General features: G+C 38.6%; 1 protein-coding gene and 1 long non-coding RNA gene across 2 annotated transcripts in view; one reads left to right on the top strand and one right to left on the bottom strand.

Moving 5' to 3' along the window:
- The window catches only part of LOC126822584 (N-acetylgalactosaminyltransferase 7), a 35,806-nt gene extending 27,800 nt beyond the window's left edge, over nt 1-8,006 (top strand). The window contains exons 7-12 of the mRNA XM_050551544.2: nt 616-733; nt 2,104-2,223; nt 2,873-3,094; nt 4,327-4,428; nt 5,451-5,576; nt 6,616-8,006. Of these exons, the coding sequence (XP_050407501.2) occupies nt 616-733; nt 2,104-2,223; nt 2,873-3,094; nt 4,327-4,428; nt 5,451-5,576; nt 6,616-6,753 (826 nt within the window). The 3' untranslated portion in view covers nt 6,754-8,006. The remainder of the gene's footprint in view (nt 1-615; nt 734-2,103; nt 2,224-2,872; nt 3,095-4,326; nt 4,429-5,450; nt 5,577-6,615) is intronic.
- Nucleotides 8,007-14,325: 6,319 nt separating this feature from the next.
- On the bottom strand, nt 14,326-19,330 carry LOC126822611 (uncharacterized). Its single transcript, XR_007680900.2, has 5 exons — nt 19,239-19,330; nt 18,600-18,715; nt 17,299-17,419; nt 15,652-15,847; nt 14,326-14,769 (listed from the first exon to the last, which is right to left on the bottom strand). It is a non-coding gene; the product is annotated as an uncharacterized LOC126822611 (long non-coding RNA).
- Nucleotides 19,331-19,337: the final 7 nt, after the last annotated feature.

The following is a 19,337-nucleotide window of genomic DNA, read 5'->3' as shown; positions in this document are numbered from 1 at the left end:
AGTCGAGCGATTGGTTTTAATGAATGTGCTTTAGATCATAAGGTCTGTCATTGAGTCAAGTGGCGTGATTTCAATTCCCTGCTAACAGGGGGCGTTGAGTGGCCGAATGGATGAACGCATGCATGTTAGATCATAAGGTCTGTCGTTGAGTCATGTGACATGGTTTTGATTTCGGACTTGTATGTGACAAGCAGTTGGGTTTTCTTTCCAGCCTCATAATTTTTTCTGGTCCTCCGGTTTCCTCCCACTTCTAGAAGCGAATTTTAAAAAAAATAAAATAGGAACCATATATTAGTCCCGAAATGACATAGTTTTTCTCAAGTGGAGTTAAACTCCATTTCCGATGTGGTTTCACCTTTGTCAGTGTTGCAGATGAAGGGCCTGACAACTACAACTGTCTAGTCATTCGGATGGGACAAAAAACATTGGCGTGCATGTAAAAGATCCCTTGGCAGTTGGAATTCAATATAAGAGTAGGCCATAGTGCCGCTGTCTGGGCAAAATTTCCCTCGTAGCACACTATATTTCGTCGGCTGTCTTCATAAGCAGAACAGTAGGACATTAAACTCTGTTTCATTTTTTATTTCTGATATAAATTGTATTTATTTTGAACAGATCTCCAACACATGCTGGTGGATTATTTGCGATGGATCGTAAATATTTTTTTGAAATGGGTGGATATGATCCTGGTATGCAAATCTGGGGAGGAGAAAATTTTGAGTTGTCCTTCAAGGTCAGTTTTAAATGTATTCTGGTGTTCGATCCCTGTATTATCCAAGAAAGTTCATCAGGATTTTCTGACGTGTTTTCCCCTTGTCAGTGGTGCAGGACGGAAGTCCTGACAAGGACAGCTGTTTACATTAACATGCACGTAACAGATCCCTTGGCAGTTGGAGTTCGATATAGGTCATAGTGCTGCTACCCAGGCAAAATTTCCCTTATAGCCCAGTCGGAGCAGAACTGTAGGACTTTAAACCAACCCCATTTCATTTCATTTTGGAATATAAATTCAGTTAAAGGGGCGTCAGGTATAAACTTGTATAACATACATTTTTTTAAAAATTATTTCTGGAATATTTTTAAAAAAGTACATTTTTGATAAACTAGCATAGATTAAACTGCGATAAAGCTTTTAACAAATAAAATTCCAAAATGGTTACGAAAAAACCTTTCATTGCAAAGGAATGAAAGAGTGGAAGAGTCCTTCTACCAGTACAGCTCAGTTTATATTGCGCTTTTGCAAGTTATCTCTATTGAGCTATGGACGGTTGGATGGCGGAAGGGTTAGCGTGTGCGTGTTGTATCATAACGTCTGTCATTGAGTCAACTGGCATGGTTTCGATTCCGCAGTTGTATGTGACAAGCAGTAGGACACCCTGTCCAACCTCATGGGTTTTTTCTTCTGGGTTCTCCAGTTTTCTTCCAACTGCTAAAGACCCCTATGCGCAAGAAAATGATTGAAATAAAATTGAACCATATGTTAATCCTGAAATGACCTTATTTGTGTCTCTCTCTTTCTCTCTCTCTCCCTCTTGAGCTATGGAAACGCTTCTATTGAACTATAAATGAACACCTCTGTAAATATATTTAGCTGAGCTTTAACCCGTTAAGCGTGACATTTTTAAAACGTTAACTACCCCCTATTGTGTAATTAATTTGATGAAGTGACGAAGAACTATGTACTATGTTCTAAGAATAGGTTTTGGGGAAAATACCTCCAAGGCGTTATATTACGCCCTACACACAGTGAGTGGCAGTTGTCCAGGACGTAATATAACGACCTACGCATGCTGCGATCGTGGGGGAATCCCTTGGGAACTATGTTCTAAGAATAGGTTGGGGAAAATACCTCCAAGGTGTTATATTACGCCCTACACACAGTGAGTGGCAGTTGTCCAGGACGTTATGTAACGACCTACGCACTTAACGGGTTAAATGCATCCAAGGAGTCATTGGTTCTAATGTTGCAAGGCAATAAATCAGTATTATACAGTCCTTGTGCCTAAATATCATCTATATGATTTCCGATGTTTATAATGATTATTTTATGGCAGTATTGAGAAAATATTGTAATTGTTTTGTATTTTATTGTAATTGTTTTAGATATGGCAATGTGGTGGTAGTATTGAATGGGTTCCATGTTCTCGTGTGGGTCATGTTTACAGAAATCACATGCCGTATGGTTTTGGAAAAGTTGACGCTAAAATTCCTGTTATATTATTGGTAAGTCTTGTACATGGCAGGCATAGATTTATCTCAGATTCTCAAAAACTAATTACTGAGAAGACTTCTGATAAAGGGTATCTCAACCCGAAACATTATATTGATTAAACCATCTTCACTTCTACCAAGCCTGTTGAGCGGGGATTCTTTGATTTATTTATTTTACTCCTCTGCCCCGCCGGTATCTTTTGCTTGATCCAGTATCCACGCAGATGTATCAGCCTGTCCAGCTTTAGTCACCTTGTCAAAGGAGTGTTGCCGTCCCTTTCTTGTATCCACTTCGGCTAATAGTAAGTGCAGGAGGACCGCAAACAAAACGGAAAAGACCAAACCCTGACAAGATATCCTCAATCTGATTATAATACAGATCTATATTTCGTTTCGTTTTTTTTTATACTTTCGATGGCCAACACTACATGAAGATCTGACCAGTTGTAGTGGAGGGTTGCATCAGAGGTCATACAAGCGACTTTTGACCCTATGACGTCAGACATTTGATTAACCAATCAGCATTGATGTTACTAGTGGATTACCAATTGAACCTAATTTTACTTGTGCAAAGCCTCAAATAGTGTATCAATTGTAGACGTGAATAAGAATTATCATGGTTACAAATAACATAGCCAATTTTTGTTATGTTTTTTTTTAGAATTATATGAGAGTGGTAGAAGTTTGGTTAGATGATGAATTTAAAGAATATTTTTATACGAGAGAGCCGTCTGTACGAGGGTATCCGATTGGTGATATCAGTAAACAACTGGAATTTAAAAAACAACATAATTGTAAAAGTTTCAAATGGTTTATGGAGAACGTAGCCTATGAAGTATTTGAACGATTTCCTCCGTTACCTCGAAATAAAGTTTGGGGCGAGGTAAGTTTGACCTTGATGAAGTTATAAATGTTTGGAATTTTGCAATGAAATGGCCCCTCCCGGTATTTGAATGATTTTCTCCGTTGCCTCCAAAGTAAGTTTGGGGTGAAGTAAGTTTGACCATGCATTGAAAAATGGTTAATCGTAGACATCCTGGTTTGTCTACTTTTTGGAGGGGTTGGATGGTTAGCGCGTGCACGTTGTATCAGAAGGTCTGTCATTGAGTCAACTGGCGTGGTTTCGATTCCACGGTTGTGTTTGACAAGGAGTAGGGTCGCCTGTCCAACCTTGTGGGTTTTCTCTGGGTCTCCCGGTTTCCTCACACTGCTAAAGACCCCTATGTGCAATTGAATTATTGAAATAAAATTGAACCATGTTAGTCTCGAAATGACCTAGTTTGTATCCAGTAAACATCTCTCTCTCTCCCTCTCCCTCTCTCTCTCTCTCCCTCTCTCTCTCTCTCTCTCTCTCTCTCTCCCTCTCTCTCTCTCTCTCTCTCTCTCTCTCCCCCTCTCTCTCCCCCTCCCTCTCTCTCTCTCTCCCCCTCTCTCTCCCCCTCTCTCTCTCTCTCTCTCTCTCTCTCTCTCTCTACCTCTCTCTCCCTCTCTCCCTCCCTCTCTCCCTCTCCCTCTCTCTCTCCCTCTCTCCCTCTCTCTCTCTCTCTCTCTCTCTCCCCCTCTCTCTCCCCCTCCCTCTCTCTCTCCCCCTCTCTCTCCCCCTCTCTCTCTCTCTCTCTCTCTCTCTCTCTCTACCTCTCTCTCCCTCTCTCCCTCCCTCTCTCCCTCTCTCTCTCTCTCTCTCTCCCTCTCTCTCCCCCTCTCTCTCTCTTATTGATTAATGTCCATTTTAACCATAACCAGATGACTTAATCCATTCAATATCTCCAACCTCGTGGGTTTTCTCCGGGTCCTCCGGTTTCCTCCCACTGCTAAAGACCCCTACGCGCAAGCGAATTATTGAAATAAAATTAAACCATATGTTAGTCCCGAAATGACCTAGTTTGTGTCGAGTGGACGTTAAACCCCATCTCTCTCTCTCTATCTCCATTCAGTATCTCCACCAGTTGTGAGTTGATTATGGCTGGGTTGATTATGGTCAAGTGAATATTTATAACATTTTGAAGCCAGAGAACCCCTTGAAATTGGCAGATTTTGATCTTGCACAATGACTCTTTAACATGATTTAGTAGCTTTCAGTTTCTTGACAATTTTGTTTGTTTTTCTTTGTTTCAGTTTAAAACTGTTGGCGGGAATAAATGTTGGGATACGGTTGGTCAGTCTGTTGGTGGTGGACCAATCGGAGCTTATTATTGTCACCATGCTGGTGGGAATCAGGTAAGATATGGTCACATGATACAATGACCTAAATATGTGATGTTATTATTTCTCAGAAGGGGGTGTGGGTGGCTGAATGGTTAGCATGTGCGTGCTGTATCATAAAGCCTGTCATTGAGTCAACTGGTGTGGTTTCAAATCCCTGGTTGTACGTGACAAGGAGTAGGGTTGCCTCTCCAACTCAGGGGTTTTCTTTGGGTCCTCCGGTTTCCTCCCACTGCTAAAGACCCATATTGAACCATGTGTTAATCCCGAAATTACCTAGTTTGTGTGGAGTGGATGTTAAACCCCATTTCTTTCTCTCTCTATTTCCCAGAAAAGTTTTTCCAATTTGGTAAAATACATTATAAAGAGATTACCATAAATGCCCACTTAACACACCCTTTTCCCTAATATGGAATTCCAACTGCCAAGGGATCCTTAATGTGTATGCAGGACCTTGGGTTTCCATCCCATCCGAATGACTATATGTCCTACACCACTGACAAAGGGGAACCATGCCAGAATATCCTGATGAACTTTCTCTGCCAACACTGGGATCGAACACGGGACCTCCAGGCTAACGAACCAATGTCTTGATCAGTAAGCTACTGTGGCTCCCAGATTTTGGAATCAACGAGGGATTTTCTTCACATGGGTAGAGAAATGATAAATTATTAGCCGCAGTCTTGGTCTTGTTCGTAAACAGGGGAAAATATCTGTCCATTGATGAAGCTGTAGTAAGTCCTTAGATGGCCGACTTTTCCATAAATAGCATGGAAGTTGACCTCTAATTTGCAGTTTCATTGGTATATATCTAGTCCATTGCACACTTGTACGTGACAAGGAGTAGGGTCGCCTAACCTCCAGTTTCCTCCTACACTTAAAGACCCATCTCTGCAAGTAAATTATTGAAATGAAATTGAATCATATGTTAGTCGTGAAATGACTTAGTTTGTGTCGATTTGACCTCCCTCTCTCTCTCTCTCTGTCTCTCTCTCTCTCTCTGTTAATCCCTATCTCTATTTGTAACAATATTTCAGATGTTCCGATTAAACATGAAAGGTCAGTTATCTCTAGGAGAAAGATGTTTACAAGCGAAGAACGGAGATACAATACATATTCATTTCTGTGAAACACAACCCACAGGATTCTGGGATTACGATTCGGTAAGATGATTTATATATTTTAAAGATGTATTCCCGTGAAAATAATAAGGTCATCTGCTTGCTCAAATTTTTACTGGGAACAATAGTGGTTCTGTGAGTAATGGACCATTGGCCCAGGCTCACAAACAAAACAGCCTTGAATGCCACAGGATTTTTCAGCATGACCATGAATTCCACTGGAAACTGGTGCAGGATAGAGGGCCTGGCAGCGAATATATAGGGTCTTGGCAATAATAATTTCCGACAAGGCCAGCTGTGTAGTTTTTCGGATGGGACAACCGTGTATACATTGACGTGCACTTAAAAGATCTCTTGGCATTTAGAATTTGATATAAGAGTAGGCCATAGTGCCAAAATTTCCCTCATAAGCACACTGTATGAGGTATGCCCATCTTCATTAGCCCAGTCAGAGCAGAACAGTAGGACAATAACCCATTTTATTTCATTTTTTGTCAATGATAAAGGTGCACGTGATAGTATATTAATTGTAATTCTGTGAAGAGAAGTTGAAAATGAGACTGTGCGTGCAAAATGTCCCTTACTGTATGACATGGGCTTTCCTTCTAATGGGAAAACCCCTTGTTTATGTGGTGGGGGGGTGGGGGTGGATAGCCCGATGGTTATCATCAGTTCTGTCATTGAGTCAACTAGTCAACCCTATCGATACTTATTGAAGTTATTACTACCGATTCCTTTCTATAATAGGGGGGGGGGGATAGCAGAATAATTAGCGTGTGCGCTCTGTATAATAAGGTCTGTCATTGAGTCGACTAGCGTAATTTCGATTCCCTGGTTGTACGTGACAAGAAATAGGGTCACCTGTCCACCCTCTGGGTTTTCTCCGGGTCCTCCGGTTTCCTCCCACTGCTAAAGACCCATATGCGCAAGCAATTATTGAAATAAAATTGAACCATGTGTTAGTCCCAATATGACCTAGTTTGTGTTGAGTGGATGTTAAAATCTCTCTCTCACTCCCTCTCTCTCTCTCTCCTTGTTTATGCTGAGTGGATGTTAAACCTCATTCCTCTTTCCCTTTCAGTCAACTAAACAAGTTAAAAATACGGAACACAACTCGTGTGTGGAGATCGGTAAAGATGATTCGTTACATTTACAACCATGTGATTCATCCGTTCCTAGGCAACAGTGGGAAATCAACCAAGTCAGATCGTGGAAATAAATCACACTACATTAGTCAATATTCGTCCTTCCATGTCACATGATTATTTCATCCAATCAAATACATTGAGGAATATCAACAATCTAAAATAGAATAGATCAACACAAAATAACCAATCAGCGAAGCCTTTGATAACCAGTCATATAGTGTTACTTCTAAATATATAGTTTTATAACCATAGCCTTTGACAACCAGTGTTACATCTATATAACTATTGATAACCAGTCACACAATGGTCCATCTATATAGGTTTATAACTTTAGTCTTTGACAACCAGTGATACATCTACACATGTTTATAAACATAGTCTTCAACAACCAGTGTTACATCTATAGGTTTATAACTATAGCTTTCAACAACCAGTGTTCATTCTACATAGGTCTATATAGTCTTCAACAACCAGTGTTAAATATGGGTTTATAACTATAGTCTTTGACAACCGGTGTTACATCTATATATAGGTCTATAACCATAGCCTTCAACAACCAGTGTTAAATATAAGTCTATAACTATAGCCTTCGTCAACCGGTGTTCGATCTATATAGGTCTATAACTATAGCCTCCGACAACCAGTGTTCGATCTATTGTAGTTTAGGTTTTTGATGATTTAATGCACCTTATTATTTGAGATCCATTTTGAATGTGAAATTGTAAATTACCTGATGTGAAAATGGTGTAAATGAAACTGTAAATTTTTGTATTAATCTTGTAAAACAGGAATCGAATGAAAACAGAAGGATATAGGTATCGATACTTATTAAAGTTAATACAACGCACTCCTTTCTATAATCGGGGGGGGGGGGGGTAGATGGACGAATGATTAGTGTGTGTGCGTTGTATCATAAGGTCTGTCATTGAGTCAACTGGTGTGGTTTCGATTCCCCGGTTGTACTTGACAAGGAGTATCGTCACCTGTTCAACCTCGTGGGTTTTCTCCAGGTCCTCGGGTTTCCTCCCACTTCTAAAGACCTCTACCGCGCAAGCGATTTATTGAAATAAAATTGAACCATATGTTAGTCTCTCTCTCTCTCTCGCTCTCTCCACCCCATTTTGTGATGTATGTAAATCATTATAGAAATATTGTATTTTTAAAACAACTTTTATTATCTGTAATTTATATTTATACAATAATTGTTTGCTTCTATGTTATATAGGCTGGACACTCATTACAACTTACTTAGTTAAAACGGAGGTGGGGTTTGGAAGGGTCTATGTATATGGGCTGGACACTCATTATAACTTAGTTAAAAGGGAGGGGGGGGGGGGGGGGTCTGTGTGATATAGACTGGAGACTTAATATAACTTAGTTAAAAGGGGTGGGGGGGAGGGGGTCCACCAAAGCTACAATTTCATATTTTCTAAGAAAGTCAAAACATAATTATTTCTATGTCTTTTGCTCAATAGGTTGTCAACTCACTATTATACGATCATAGGTGTCATTCTCCCTAAAAACATGTTTTACTGACTGCCAAACCCTATTTCATTCCTTTAATTGGTTACTTCTTGTGTATTATTGAATCAGAGCTTGAAAGTAAGAGTATGATTCAATGTTGTTTTCTTCAACCGTTATTTTTTTTTTTTAATGCAATCTAGTAATATTTTGTATATATAGTTATATTATTTATAGTGTACAGGTAAATTATAGTATAGGTAATTAGTGTACTGTACAGGTGTAGTGCTGTACAGGTGTATAGCATGTTATTGAAGACATACAATATAAATTATTACCTAAATAGATGGTATCAGGTTGTAAAAAGTTGATATACCCTGCCATGTACATGACACATGCTAAGAACTATTATATATGTAGGCCTAATGTACAGGTGAATTAATTATTAACTATTCGAACTACCTAGATAAATTATAGCAGGTTCTATAGAAAGTCAGCATACCCTGCTTTGTATATGACACCCTCACTACTTATAGCTTAACCAGAAGTGGTATCAGATGGTCTACAAAGTAAATAGATGTTACCTAGTACACATTAGTAATCACTATTTATAGATTAACAGGAAGTATCACTAGTTACAGCTCATCATTTGGAGAAGTGATACCAGATGTTCTAGAGAGAGTAAGCATACCCTGCCTCTTGTACATCAGTCATCACTACTTTATTGCTAAACAAGTGATATCAGATGTTCTTAAAAGAGTAAGAATACCCTGTCCCGTGTATGATACCTATCACTACTTTATAGCCAAATAAGAAATGATATAAGGTGTTCTGGAAAGGATAAGCACAACCTGTCCTATATATACCTATCACTACTTTTAGCTAAATAGGTGGTATTAGTTGTTCTAGAAAGTAAGCACACTCTGCCTCTTGCACATCACCCACCTCTACTTATAGTTAAACAAAAAATGTTTTGGAAAGAGTAAGCAGATCTTGCCCAAAACAGTCACCATTATAAATAAGCATATGACACCCTTGTATATGACACCCAGCACTACTTACAGTTAAACAAGAAGTGGCATTCAGTGTTCAAGAAAGGGGAAGCATACCCTGTCTTGTATATGACACATGGTCACTATTTATAGATAATAAAAAAATGGGGGAGGTGGAATGAACCTGGAATTCACAATGTAACCGCTAGCAGTGTGTGTGTGTGAGGGAGGGGGGAGGAGGGGGGGGGGTGTTTTTTGGAACTGGGATTCTGAAATGTAATATATTAAATTAGAGGGAATCATACTGAATCAGGATATGTAATTGACCATACTTGTTTTTTGTTTTGTTACTTATTTGTACTTTGTATTCATTTGAATGTACCATATTTATTGTCTGTATTTCATCAAATATTTATGGGAGTATAATTATACTCTTTGTGTAAAATGTTTGGAGTATAAATTATACTTCTATATAAAATTGGAAAACATTAAAAGGTTGTTTTGGGGGTTAGAGATTGGCCTTGTATATATGTACATACATGTAGTAACTTTAATTCATATTCACTATGCCATGGTGTTATAACATAGGTCTGATACCTTGACTGTGTTAGACTGACACTTTGACTGTGTTGTTGTTAAAACCTTGACTGTGTTAGATTGATACCTTGACTGGTGGGTCTTATATCTCAACTGTGTGAGACTAATACCCTGATTGGTTATTCTTATACCTTGACTTTGTTAGACTAATACCCTGATTGGTTAGTCTTATACCTTGACTGTGTTAGACGGATACCTTGACTGTGTTAGACCGATACCATGACTGTGTTAGACCGATACCATGACTGTGTTAGACTGATACATTGACTGTGTTAATCTGATACCATGACTGCATTAGAATGATACATTGACTGCATTAGACTGACACCTTGAATGTGTTATTTTAGTATGCAGCTCTGGTGATCCATGGCTGTTATGATGTCAAATACAAGAGGGAAGTGTTACCAGGTGTTCTAGAAATAAAAGCCAACCACACAACACCTACTTCTAACTGGAACAATGGTTTTGATCTTGATAACACGGTCAAAGGTATCAGGCTATGTTATGATATTTGTAACCAAATAAACAGGGTGATTTGTATATAGTTGATCCAGGTATGGGTTTTAAAAAATGTCTGTTTTAATTCGCTAGTAGGCTCGATAGACGTGTATATTTTATTTTTATGTCTGGTGTACATAAAGGGGGTCACATTCATTGGTGGGCCTTTATATTGCACATACCATAAAGCAATGGTTACAAGCATTTCAGCTCTTAACCATTGCAGCAGTTGTGGTTATTGGTTTTCATTGAACTACTAAATTGACTTGAAGAGGAATCAAAAACATGGAAAGTCTAAGATAAAAATACATTACTATTCCATAATTTTGAAACAAACTTGATTCACCAAGTGAAACCAGCACTCATAATGGCTGTCTGATAAAGCAATGGTTAATGAGCTGATATATTATACAAATAACCATTGCTTAGAGAATAAAAGTGTTTGTACTCCATTATTCACTCTATATTCTAGCCTTTATTTTATAGATTAGTTAATTACTTAAAGGCCCAATACCACTCTTGTTGTAACTGAATAATATGTCCCAATCTTTATTCTGGTCAACAAATTGTACTATTTTAGAATATTTCAATTACATGTAATTGATGATACAAATTTCATCTTAACACACCTTATTTAAAAATTTTGAAAAATTCAACATAATGGTTTGAAACGTCTAACATAAACCTTTTCAAATGAAACTTCGATTTAAAAATATTTTCGAACCCTCTGGACAAGTAAAATAGGATGTAATGGATAATTTACACAACAGGTAGGACACTTAAACATCTAGTACTTAGATAGAGATATTATTTATTTTCTGGAGCTTTCAAGCCAGCAAGAGTGTTATTGTCCCTTTAAACATACATTATGCAAGAGGTAAATCTGTCTATTGCAGGTCTTTCTTTAGGCCTGAAATGTTATGTAAATTATTTATTAGATATTAATTAACTTATACAGACCATAATCAACTCTCGATGGCATCAGATATTTAAGATTTTGACTACATTAGAACGGTTCGCCATTTAAAAATTTAATTTAAAAATGGGAAAGCGAGGCTAAGTCGCGAATATACCAGTGAGCTAGTTACCACAATGCACACATCTTGTCAAAACAATAAACAGTGATAATTTGGCTGAGAATGAAGTAATTTGAATGAAATTTTCAATATTTTCTTTTTTATCATCTATTTTTGAATTATTATAGCAAGAATGACCAACTCTTTATTAAACTCTTAACTAATCTATTTTTAATATTTAATTTGTATCAAAAAAAGAAAAGGAAATTACAAGGTTTTAATCTACATGTGCTTCAAATCCTTCTCAAACATTGTAATTGCGAAGGTATGCCCTGCTATAAAAATTCGATCAAACCAGGTCATGTTTACGTCACGTGACTTTCCTCTGTTGGAAGTCAGAGGAGAATTCATTGCATACATAAGACATGCGGTCTTTAATCGCTTACTATTTGTTACAATTGGATATCTCTACTTTCCATATATACCAAAATTACCATACTTTTATTGGAAATAACCACCCGATAAATACTTTTCTGGGAACCCATCTTTAAATACAATATTATGAAAGTTCTGGTAATTCCTTTATTCAGGTTAAAGGTGCCTTATGTAGGAGTTAAATCTTCTATTGCAGACCTTTTTTTGGTCTCAAATGTCATATAAATTATCTTTAAAGGGTATTTAAAGAGCATTGCTTGATAACGGTGAATGTATCCTCATTGAAACATTGTATTTAATAAACCAAGTGAATGTTATCCATAAAGCTGTCTGTTATTAGTTATATATAGATTATTATTTAGCCATTTATTCACATGACAAGACTATAATTAACTCTCTAGATCATCAGATGGCTGTGATTTAAATGGATTAGAACACCCGGGAGATTTATAAAGTTAATGATAAAATGTTTAATCGAGACTAAGTCTTGTTTGTCCAGTACCGTTCCTACGATAATAAACAATCTGGGCAACATCTTCCAAGACTTATAACTTCACTCAGAATAAAGTAATTTGAATGAAATTTTCAATATATTCATTTTTTATTATCTATTTTTGAACTATTATAGCAAGAACCTCTAGCACTTTATCTAAATCTTACATAATGCATCTTTAAAAAGAGTAAGTAATATATCCTAGGGAACATGGATATTTCAGGCTTATATCGTTTTCTGTGTAATGTTACTTCAAACCAGAAATAAAATTTATATTTGAAATTTAATAATATTTGTAAGAGAGGATAAAAGTGGTGTTTTAAAATATATATTCTACATGTACAGATGTAAATACTGAATAAAATAATAAAACTTATAATTCTGGCTTTTTTCTACCCAGATTTTCTAGTCATTCGGATGAGACGAAAAACCGAGGTCCCGTGTACACATTGGCGTGCACGTAAAAAAATCCCTTGACAGTTGGAATTCGATATAAGAGTAGGCTGTAGTGCCACTGTCTGGACTAAATTTCCCTCATAGCACATTGTATGGCGTATGTCTGTCTTCATTAGCCCAGTTCGGAGCAAAACAGTAGGATGTTAAACCCCATTTCATTTCATTTTTTTCAACCCGATATTGAAATGTGGTCATTTTTGTCATCAGTAATGTCAGTCCGCCCATGGTCTATGGTTGCTTACGGGCTCTCTAGAGGTTAAAGTTATTGTATGGTTGACTTGGAATTATACATAAAGAAGTCTACAATCTGGGGCCTGTTTCACGAAATTTTAACGATATAAAATCCAGATTTTAGTAATTTGATTGGATAATATTAGATTGATTTGGATTTTATCTTTAGTTAAAATTTCGTGAAACAGGGCCCTGAACGACAGACAGACTCAAAAAGACAGCGACCATTTGATTTTCGTACTTAAACATACATTATGCAAGAGCTAAATCTGTCTATTGCAGGTCTTTCTTTAGGCCTGAAATATCTAAATTATTAATTACACATTAATTAACTTACCAAGACCATAATCAACTCTAAGTGGATTATGAGCTGCATAACTTTTCTTCACGATTTAAAGATTAAATGGATAATCGAGACTATGCTGTTTATCGTACTGACTTTAGTAATGATGATAGAGACTAGGCGGTAATTTCAAACGCTTAGTTCTCGGTTCATAGTGGATCAATTTGAATGAAATTTTCAGCAAATTGCCTTTACATTATCTAGTTTTTAACTATTGTAGTGAGAACTGCCAACTCTGCCCTCTGTTTGCCCCCCCCCCCCTCAATAATTTTAGAAAATAAAAAAAAGTATTTGTGATACGTTTCGGTAATCAATACCTTCTACGGTGATTAAATCCCACATCCCCACACAGTCATAGAGCATTTCCGACAGTCTCACACCGGGACTTCGTTCGCAAGAACGTTCGTTTGACATTTTGTTCTCTGGTCGGATAAACTAGTGATCAGGTGACGGGCGGTATCTGGTCAGATCTATTTATCTCGACGATCGGTGCCTGACTGAATACTGTCAGAAAGCATTTACGGCAGTCTTTTTCAAAATTTTCTGGGGGAGGTCCCCCATACCCTCCGTAAGCACTCCCTACTTTGGTGCTCGTGAGTGGCCTTCATTGGGGTTCGCAAGTCCGTTCGTTTGACACTTTACCTCAACGATCAGTGCCTGAAATACTGCCACGCTGCATTTCCGGCAGCCTGTTTTTCAACCTTGGACTTTGCTCCAGCTTTGCCCCTCCAACCACCGACGGTTGGCGCCGCCACTGCTTTCAACCAACTGTAAGACATGTATAAATTTCCGCGGAGACCATTGTAAAGAAATAAGGATAATCCGGGCTTAAGCAAACACAGAGACGACTATCTCCACATTGGACGACAAGAGATTGTCAAAACTGTCGACTGGATAACCGATGTCAGTCAGACTTGTTCCCAATGACCTCATTGCTTGTTCCTACGTCATAGCACTATTCTGACTTCCCGATTGACGTCGGTGCGTTCATTTAGTAATACGGCAATAATATCTCCATCTTGACCAAGGTTTGCAGACCATTGGATTTATTGAGCCAGGTGAACTTCTTGAGTTTGAAAAACATAACACACTTAAGCTTTTAAACAAAATGTATCCTTTTACTGTCCCGTCAAAAAAAACCACAACAATGCCAATGCAGGAGACCAAAAGTACCCCCACCCCGGTAAAATTAGGCTACAGTTGCTAACCATTTATTGAAAGACATCCTGCTATAAAGAACATTTTCCTGGAAGTGGAAAATGATGAATTATTTCTGAGTTTGAAGATATTAGTTTCCATTCTAGTGAGTGAATTTTAACCATTGTATTCCAGTCATATTTTTGTGAGTTTACTGACGAGGGTCTCATCCACTTGGTCCACGAATTGAGGGCCCACTTGAAGTCCAGTTTATTTTCCTGTTTTTCGGCACATGTCATCGACATCATCAAATATTTCTTAGCTTTAGAGTTCTGTCCCTTTAACATGTGAAAATAGGCAAGCAAATGGTAAAATCGCGGCCGTATTCCCCGCACCTGCTTGACGACTGACTTCATCTGGGAAATTTCCTGTAATAAATTGTAAACAATAATTAGGCTCCATTAATTCACAAGTAAAAACGCCCAGTTGTTCGGATGGTACGTAAAACCGAGGTCTTGTGTATTTCATTGTGAGCACGTTAAAGATCCCCTGACAGTTAGAATGAGATATAAGATTAAGTTGTAGCGCCGTTTCAGGGTAAAATGTTTTACATAGTATAACACCGTTTGGGGCATGCCCATCTTCGTTATCCAGACCGGTGCATCAAAGTATGAGGTTTAGTTTCATTATTCATTATTTTAGCAGTGGGAGGAAACCGGAGGACCCGGAGAAAACCCACGAGGTTGGACAGGCGACCCCAATGACAGACCTTATGATACAACACGCACGTGCAAACCATTCGGCCATCCAACACCCCTTCCCATGTAGTATTGTCAAACTAATACACACCACCGGCTTTTTATAAATATATACGTGGAAAATCAGTGGCAATCATTATATACACACAAAAGACTTTTAGAATGGAAATGCCCGAACTGATTAAAACACAGACCCTATTTCGTTTCGTTTTTTATAGTTCAAAATTTCGTTTTACTTGTCTTTACTACACTAGGATCTGGAAGAGTTGTTATATAACCCGGGTTCTGATTGAGGTGAGGGATTAGCCAATGAAACGGTCTGTTACGGTGCGTTTTTGGCGTGACGTGCACAGAACGGTGGGTAACCCACTAGAAACCTCAACGCTGATCGGTTAATCAAATATCCGACGTCATAGGGTCAAAAGCCAGCAACTAGTATGACCTCTAACGCGATCTTCCTCTACAGTTGCCCAGATCTAAATTTAGTAGAGGCCATTGAAAGTATAACAAAAACCGAAACAAAATATATAACAAAATCAGATTGTGAATTACCTTTCCAATAACGGGTTCCATTCTATTTACGGAATGTTCAATATTGGCGTCTATGGCCTTCCATAAAGAGATCAGCATACATTCCAATTTCTTCAGGCGTCCTAAAGCAGCCGGAAGTATCTTCTGGTCTGGTTGGTAGTTCTCCCAATAATCAAACCATCTCTGACCATTCTTCCAATCACACTGTCGACAGTACCTGAAGACAGAGAGAGGGGGTAGGGATGTGTGTGTGTGAGAGAGAGAGAGAGGGAGGGAGGGAGAGAGAGAGAGAGAGAGAGAGGGAGAGAGAGAGAGGCCATTCTTTCAATCAAACTGACGACTGACAGTACCTGATATTTCAAACATAGACATCAAACATACAGATCTATATTTCGTTCCGTTTTTTTTATACTTTCGATGTCCTACACTACATGAAGATCTGACTGGTTGTAGCGAAGGTCGTGTCAGGGGAGCGTCAATTGTTTTTACCAGACACGCCAATATCTGTAGGCTAATCTGTCTATTATGACCCGTTTCCATTACTCCGGCTGGTGCAGAATTATGAATTTAGATAACTTGTCTGTTTCTCTGCACACTGCCATAAGCAGCTACGATTAGCTCAGTAAATAAAACATTGGCTCGCTAGTCTGCAGGTCCCGTGTTCGATCCCTGCGTTGACCGAGAAAGTTCATCTGAATTTTCTAGCGAGGTTCCTCCTTATCAGTGGTGCAAGACAGTGGACCTGGCAAGCTTGGTCGCCGGGGAGACATTCCTCACGGGGTCAATCACTTTGAATTGCACATGACTTCAGAATTTTTGGACCAAACCCGAATTTTTGGACCCAACCCAACCCTAACCCTAACCCTAGCACGCGGTGCCCGTCAGTGTCACTAAAAATAAACCATCATGTCGTTTATCAACGCGAGATTTCGTCAATTCACCATGGCCGGTGTTGTGAGGAATGTCTCCCTTGTTCAAAATTTGACCTGGCAAGGGACAACATATAGCCGTTCGGGTGGAACGAAAAACCGAGGTCCCGTGTAAACATTGGCGTGCACGTAAAAGATTCGTTGGCAATTAGAATTCGATATAAGAGTAGGCCGTAGCGCCGTTGGCCGGGCAAAATTTTACTCATAGCACATTGTACGGCCGTCTTTATTAGCTCAGTCGGAGAAGAATAGTAGGACGTTAAACCCCATTTCATTTCGTTTCATTGCGTGCATTGCAATATGTATATTGCATTTGGATTTACAATGAATTCGGAAAATTGACCATCACTATACGCCGAGCTACTATGCATTACAACCAAGACCGCCGAGAGAACTTTTATATGATGGACAAATTTTGGGGGCCATATCCCACACCTGTTAAGGGACATTAAGACCGGCCCGGAGGCTCTGTGGCACGGATAGCGGCCATGATTACATCCTTTCCGGACTACATCACTAAGAATATTTAATATTTTACAAGACCAGCATCCCATATTACGATCGCGTAGGTTTGACTGCCACGAATGTAAAAAACGTTGCCGGCTTCAGTTTGTGTCAGTAGTGCACAGGTGACATTTTTAAGATAACCAAATCATTTAAAACCCCATATAGAAGGATAAAATATTAAAATGAATTCCATCACCTGATATAAAAGATTATAACAGACATAGAATCTTACCAAACAGCCATATCCATTGCGGCATAGAATCGTGGTATATTCTCATCTTGAACAACGTCATAATTTCTCAGATACACAGAAACAAACATCTGACACTGGGAAAACGGTTCGATGGGGTGGCCTGTAAATTAATCAATTCTTTTAGTTTTCATGTTAGAAAATAATTGGGACATTAATTTGGCACTGGGAAAACGGTCCAATAGGATGACCCTATTTTAAGAAATCCTTTTTTTGATTGGCCAAGAACTAAAATATTTGTTGTCAACCAATGGAATAGCTGCACCCTTCAACCAATGAAATAGCTGCACTCTTCATTCAATGAAATAGCTGCACCTTAAAATTATTTGAGTTTAAATTTTCATGAAATAAGCCTCTTTCTTCATAAATTTCCATTATTAGGTATTGCTAAGATTTCTACTAGCATAGTAACTCTCATACACCTCGCAGTGTTTCGTTTGATTAGAGCTAATCCCACTACTCACTGCTGTAAAGAAAGCAAATTCTTGTTCTAAATTATGTCTGGTCAATAGTCCGAGAGGGATTTCTCGGGCCATTGCTTCAGGAATATGAGTAACTCTCAACCTTAAAATATATAGTTCTCATGAATTAGGGTCCTGGTCTTTCAAAAATAGGGAGCCACGGTGGCTGGGTGGTTAAGGCGCTGGCTCGCTAGCCTGGAGGTCGGGTGTTCATCCCTATTTTCCGACGTCGTTTCCCCTTGTCAGTGATGCAGGACAGAGGGCCTGTCAAGGACAGCTGTCTAGTCCTTCGGATGAGACCAAAAACCGAGGTCCCGTGTAAACATTGGAATGCACGTAAAAGATCCCTTGGCAGTTGGAATTCGATATAAGAGTAGGCGATAGTGCCGCTGCCCGGGCAAAATTTCCTTATAGCACACTGTATGGCGTATGCCCGTCTTTATTAGCCCAGTATAGTAGCAGAACAGTAGGGCGTTAAACCCCATTTCTTTTCATTTCATTTCTTTTAAAAATATTATTTAGATATAAACAACTAACATGACATGAGCATTACACAATTTACATGTAAGAGCATTATACTCCACGGCTAGTATTTAAACATGACACGAGCATTAAATCATGACTAGTATTTAAACATGACACGAGCATTAACTCATGACTAGTATTTAAACATGACACGAGCATTAACTCATGACTAGTATTTAAACATGACACGAGCATTAAATCATGACTAGTATTTAAACATGACACGAGCATTAAATCATGACTAGTATTTAAACATGACACGAGCATTAACTTCATGCCTAGCATAAAACAACTTACATGATACAAGCATTAGTTCCATGGCTAGTATAAAATACCAGGCTCGACCACATCTAGAATTATGATTACCAGAAAGATCTTTCAATTCCAGTAAATATTCTATAGCCTCATTTATCCTGCAAATATACGTCGAATATACAGAAATATATACATAATACAAATATACATAACGTCCACTCAACACAAACTAGGTCGCTGAACATATTGTTCAGTTTTATTTCAATAATTTGATTGTGCGTAGGGGTCTTTAGCAGTGGGAGGAACCCAGAGGACCCGGAAAAACCCCACGAGGTTGGACAATCGATCCTACTCCTTGTCACGTACAACTGGGAAATTAAAACCACGCCAGTTGACTAAATGTCAGACCTTACGATACAACGCACATGCGTTTAATCATTTGCCCCCTCCCCCCCCCCCCCCACACACACACCCACACAATACAAATATACAGCAAACTATGTCGTTCGCTTGACGGTTGGAACACCTCTCGCAGTTTTTTGTTTTATTAGACCTAATCCCACATAAAGAGGGATTTCAAGGGCCATTAGCTCAATCGATGGAGAAAGGTAAGACAATTCTATAATGGTGAGCCCTGAAGGAAATTGGGGGCTCATCAAAATCGTATTTTTATTGACCTACCTGTCGTTTAAGATACAAGCTAGAATTAACAATGGTAGAACTTTCATACACAACTGAAAATCTTCGAGATTTCTAGCAAGACTTAAAGAAACACAGCCT

This window comes from Patella vulgata, chromosome 5, assembly GCF_932274485.2.
Source record: "Patella vulgata chromosome 5, xgPatVulg1.2, whole genome shotgun sequence".
Classification (NCBI taxonomy): domain Eukaryota; kingdom Metazoa; phylum Mollusca; class Gastropoda; family Patellidae; genus Patella; species Patella vulgata.
This window is presented reverse-complemented; position numbering and strand designations above follow the sequence as displayed.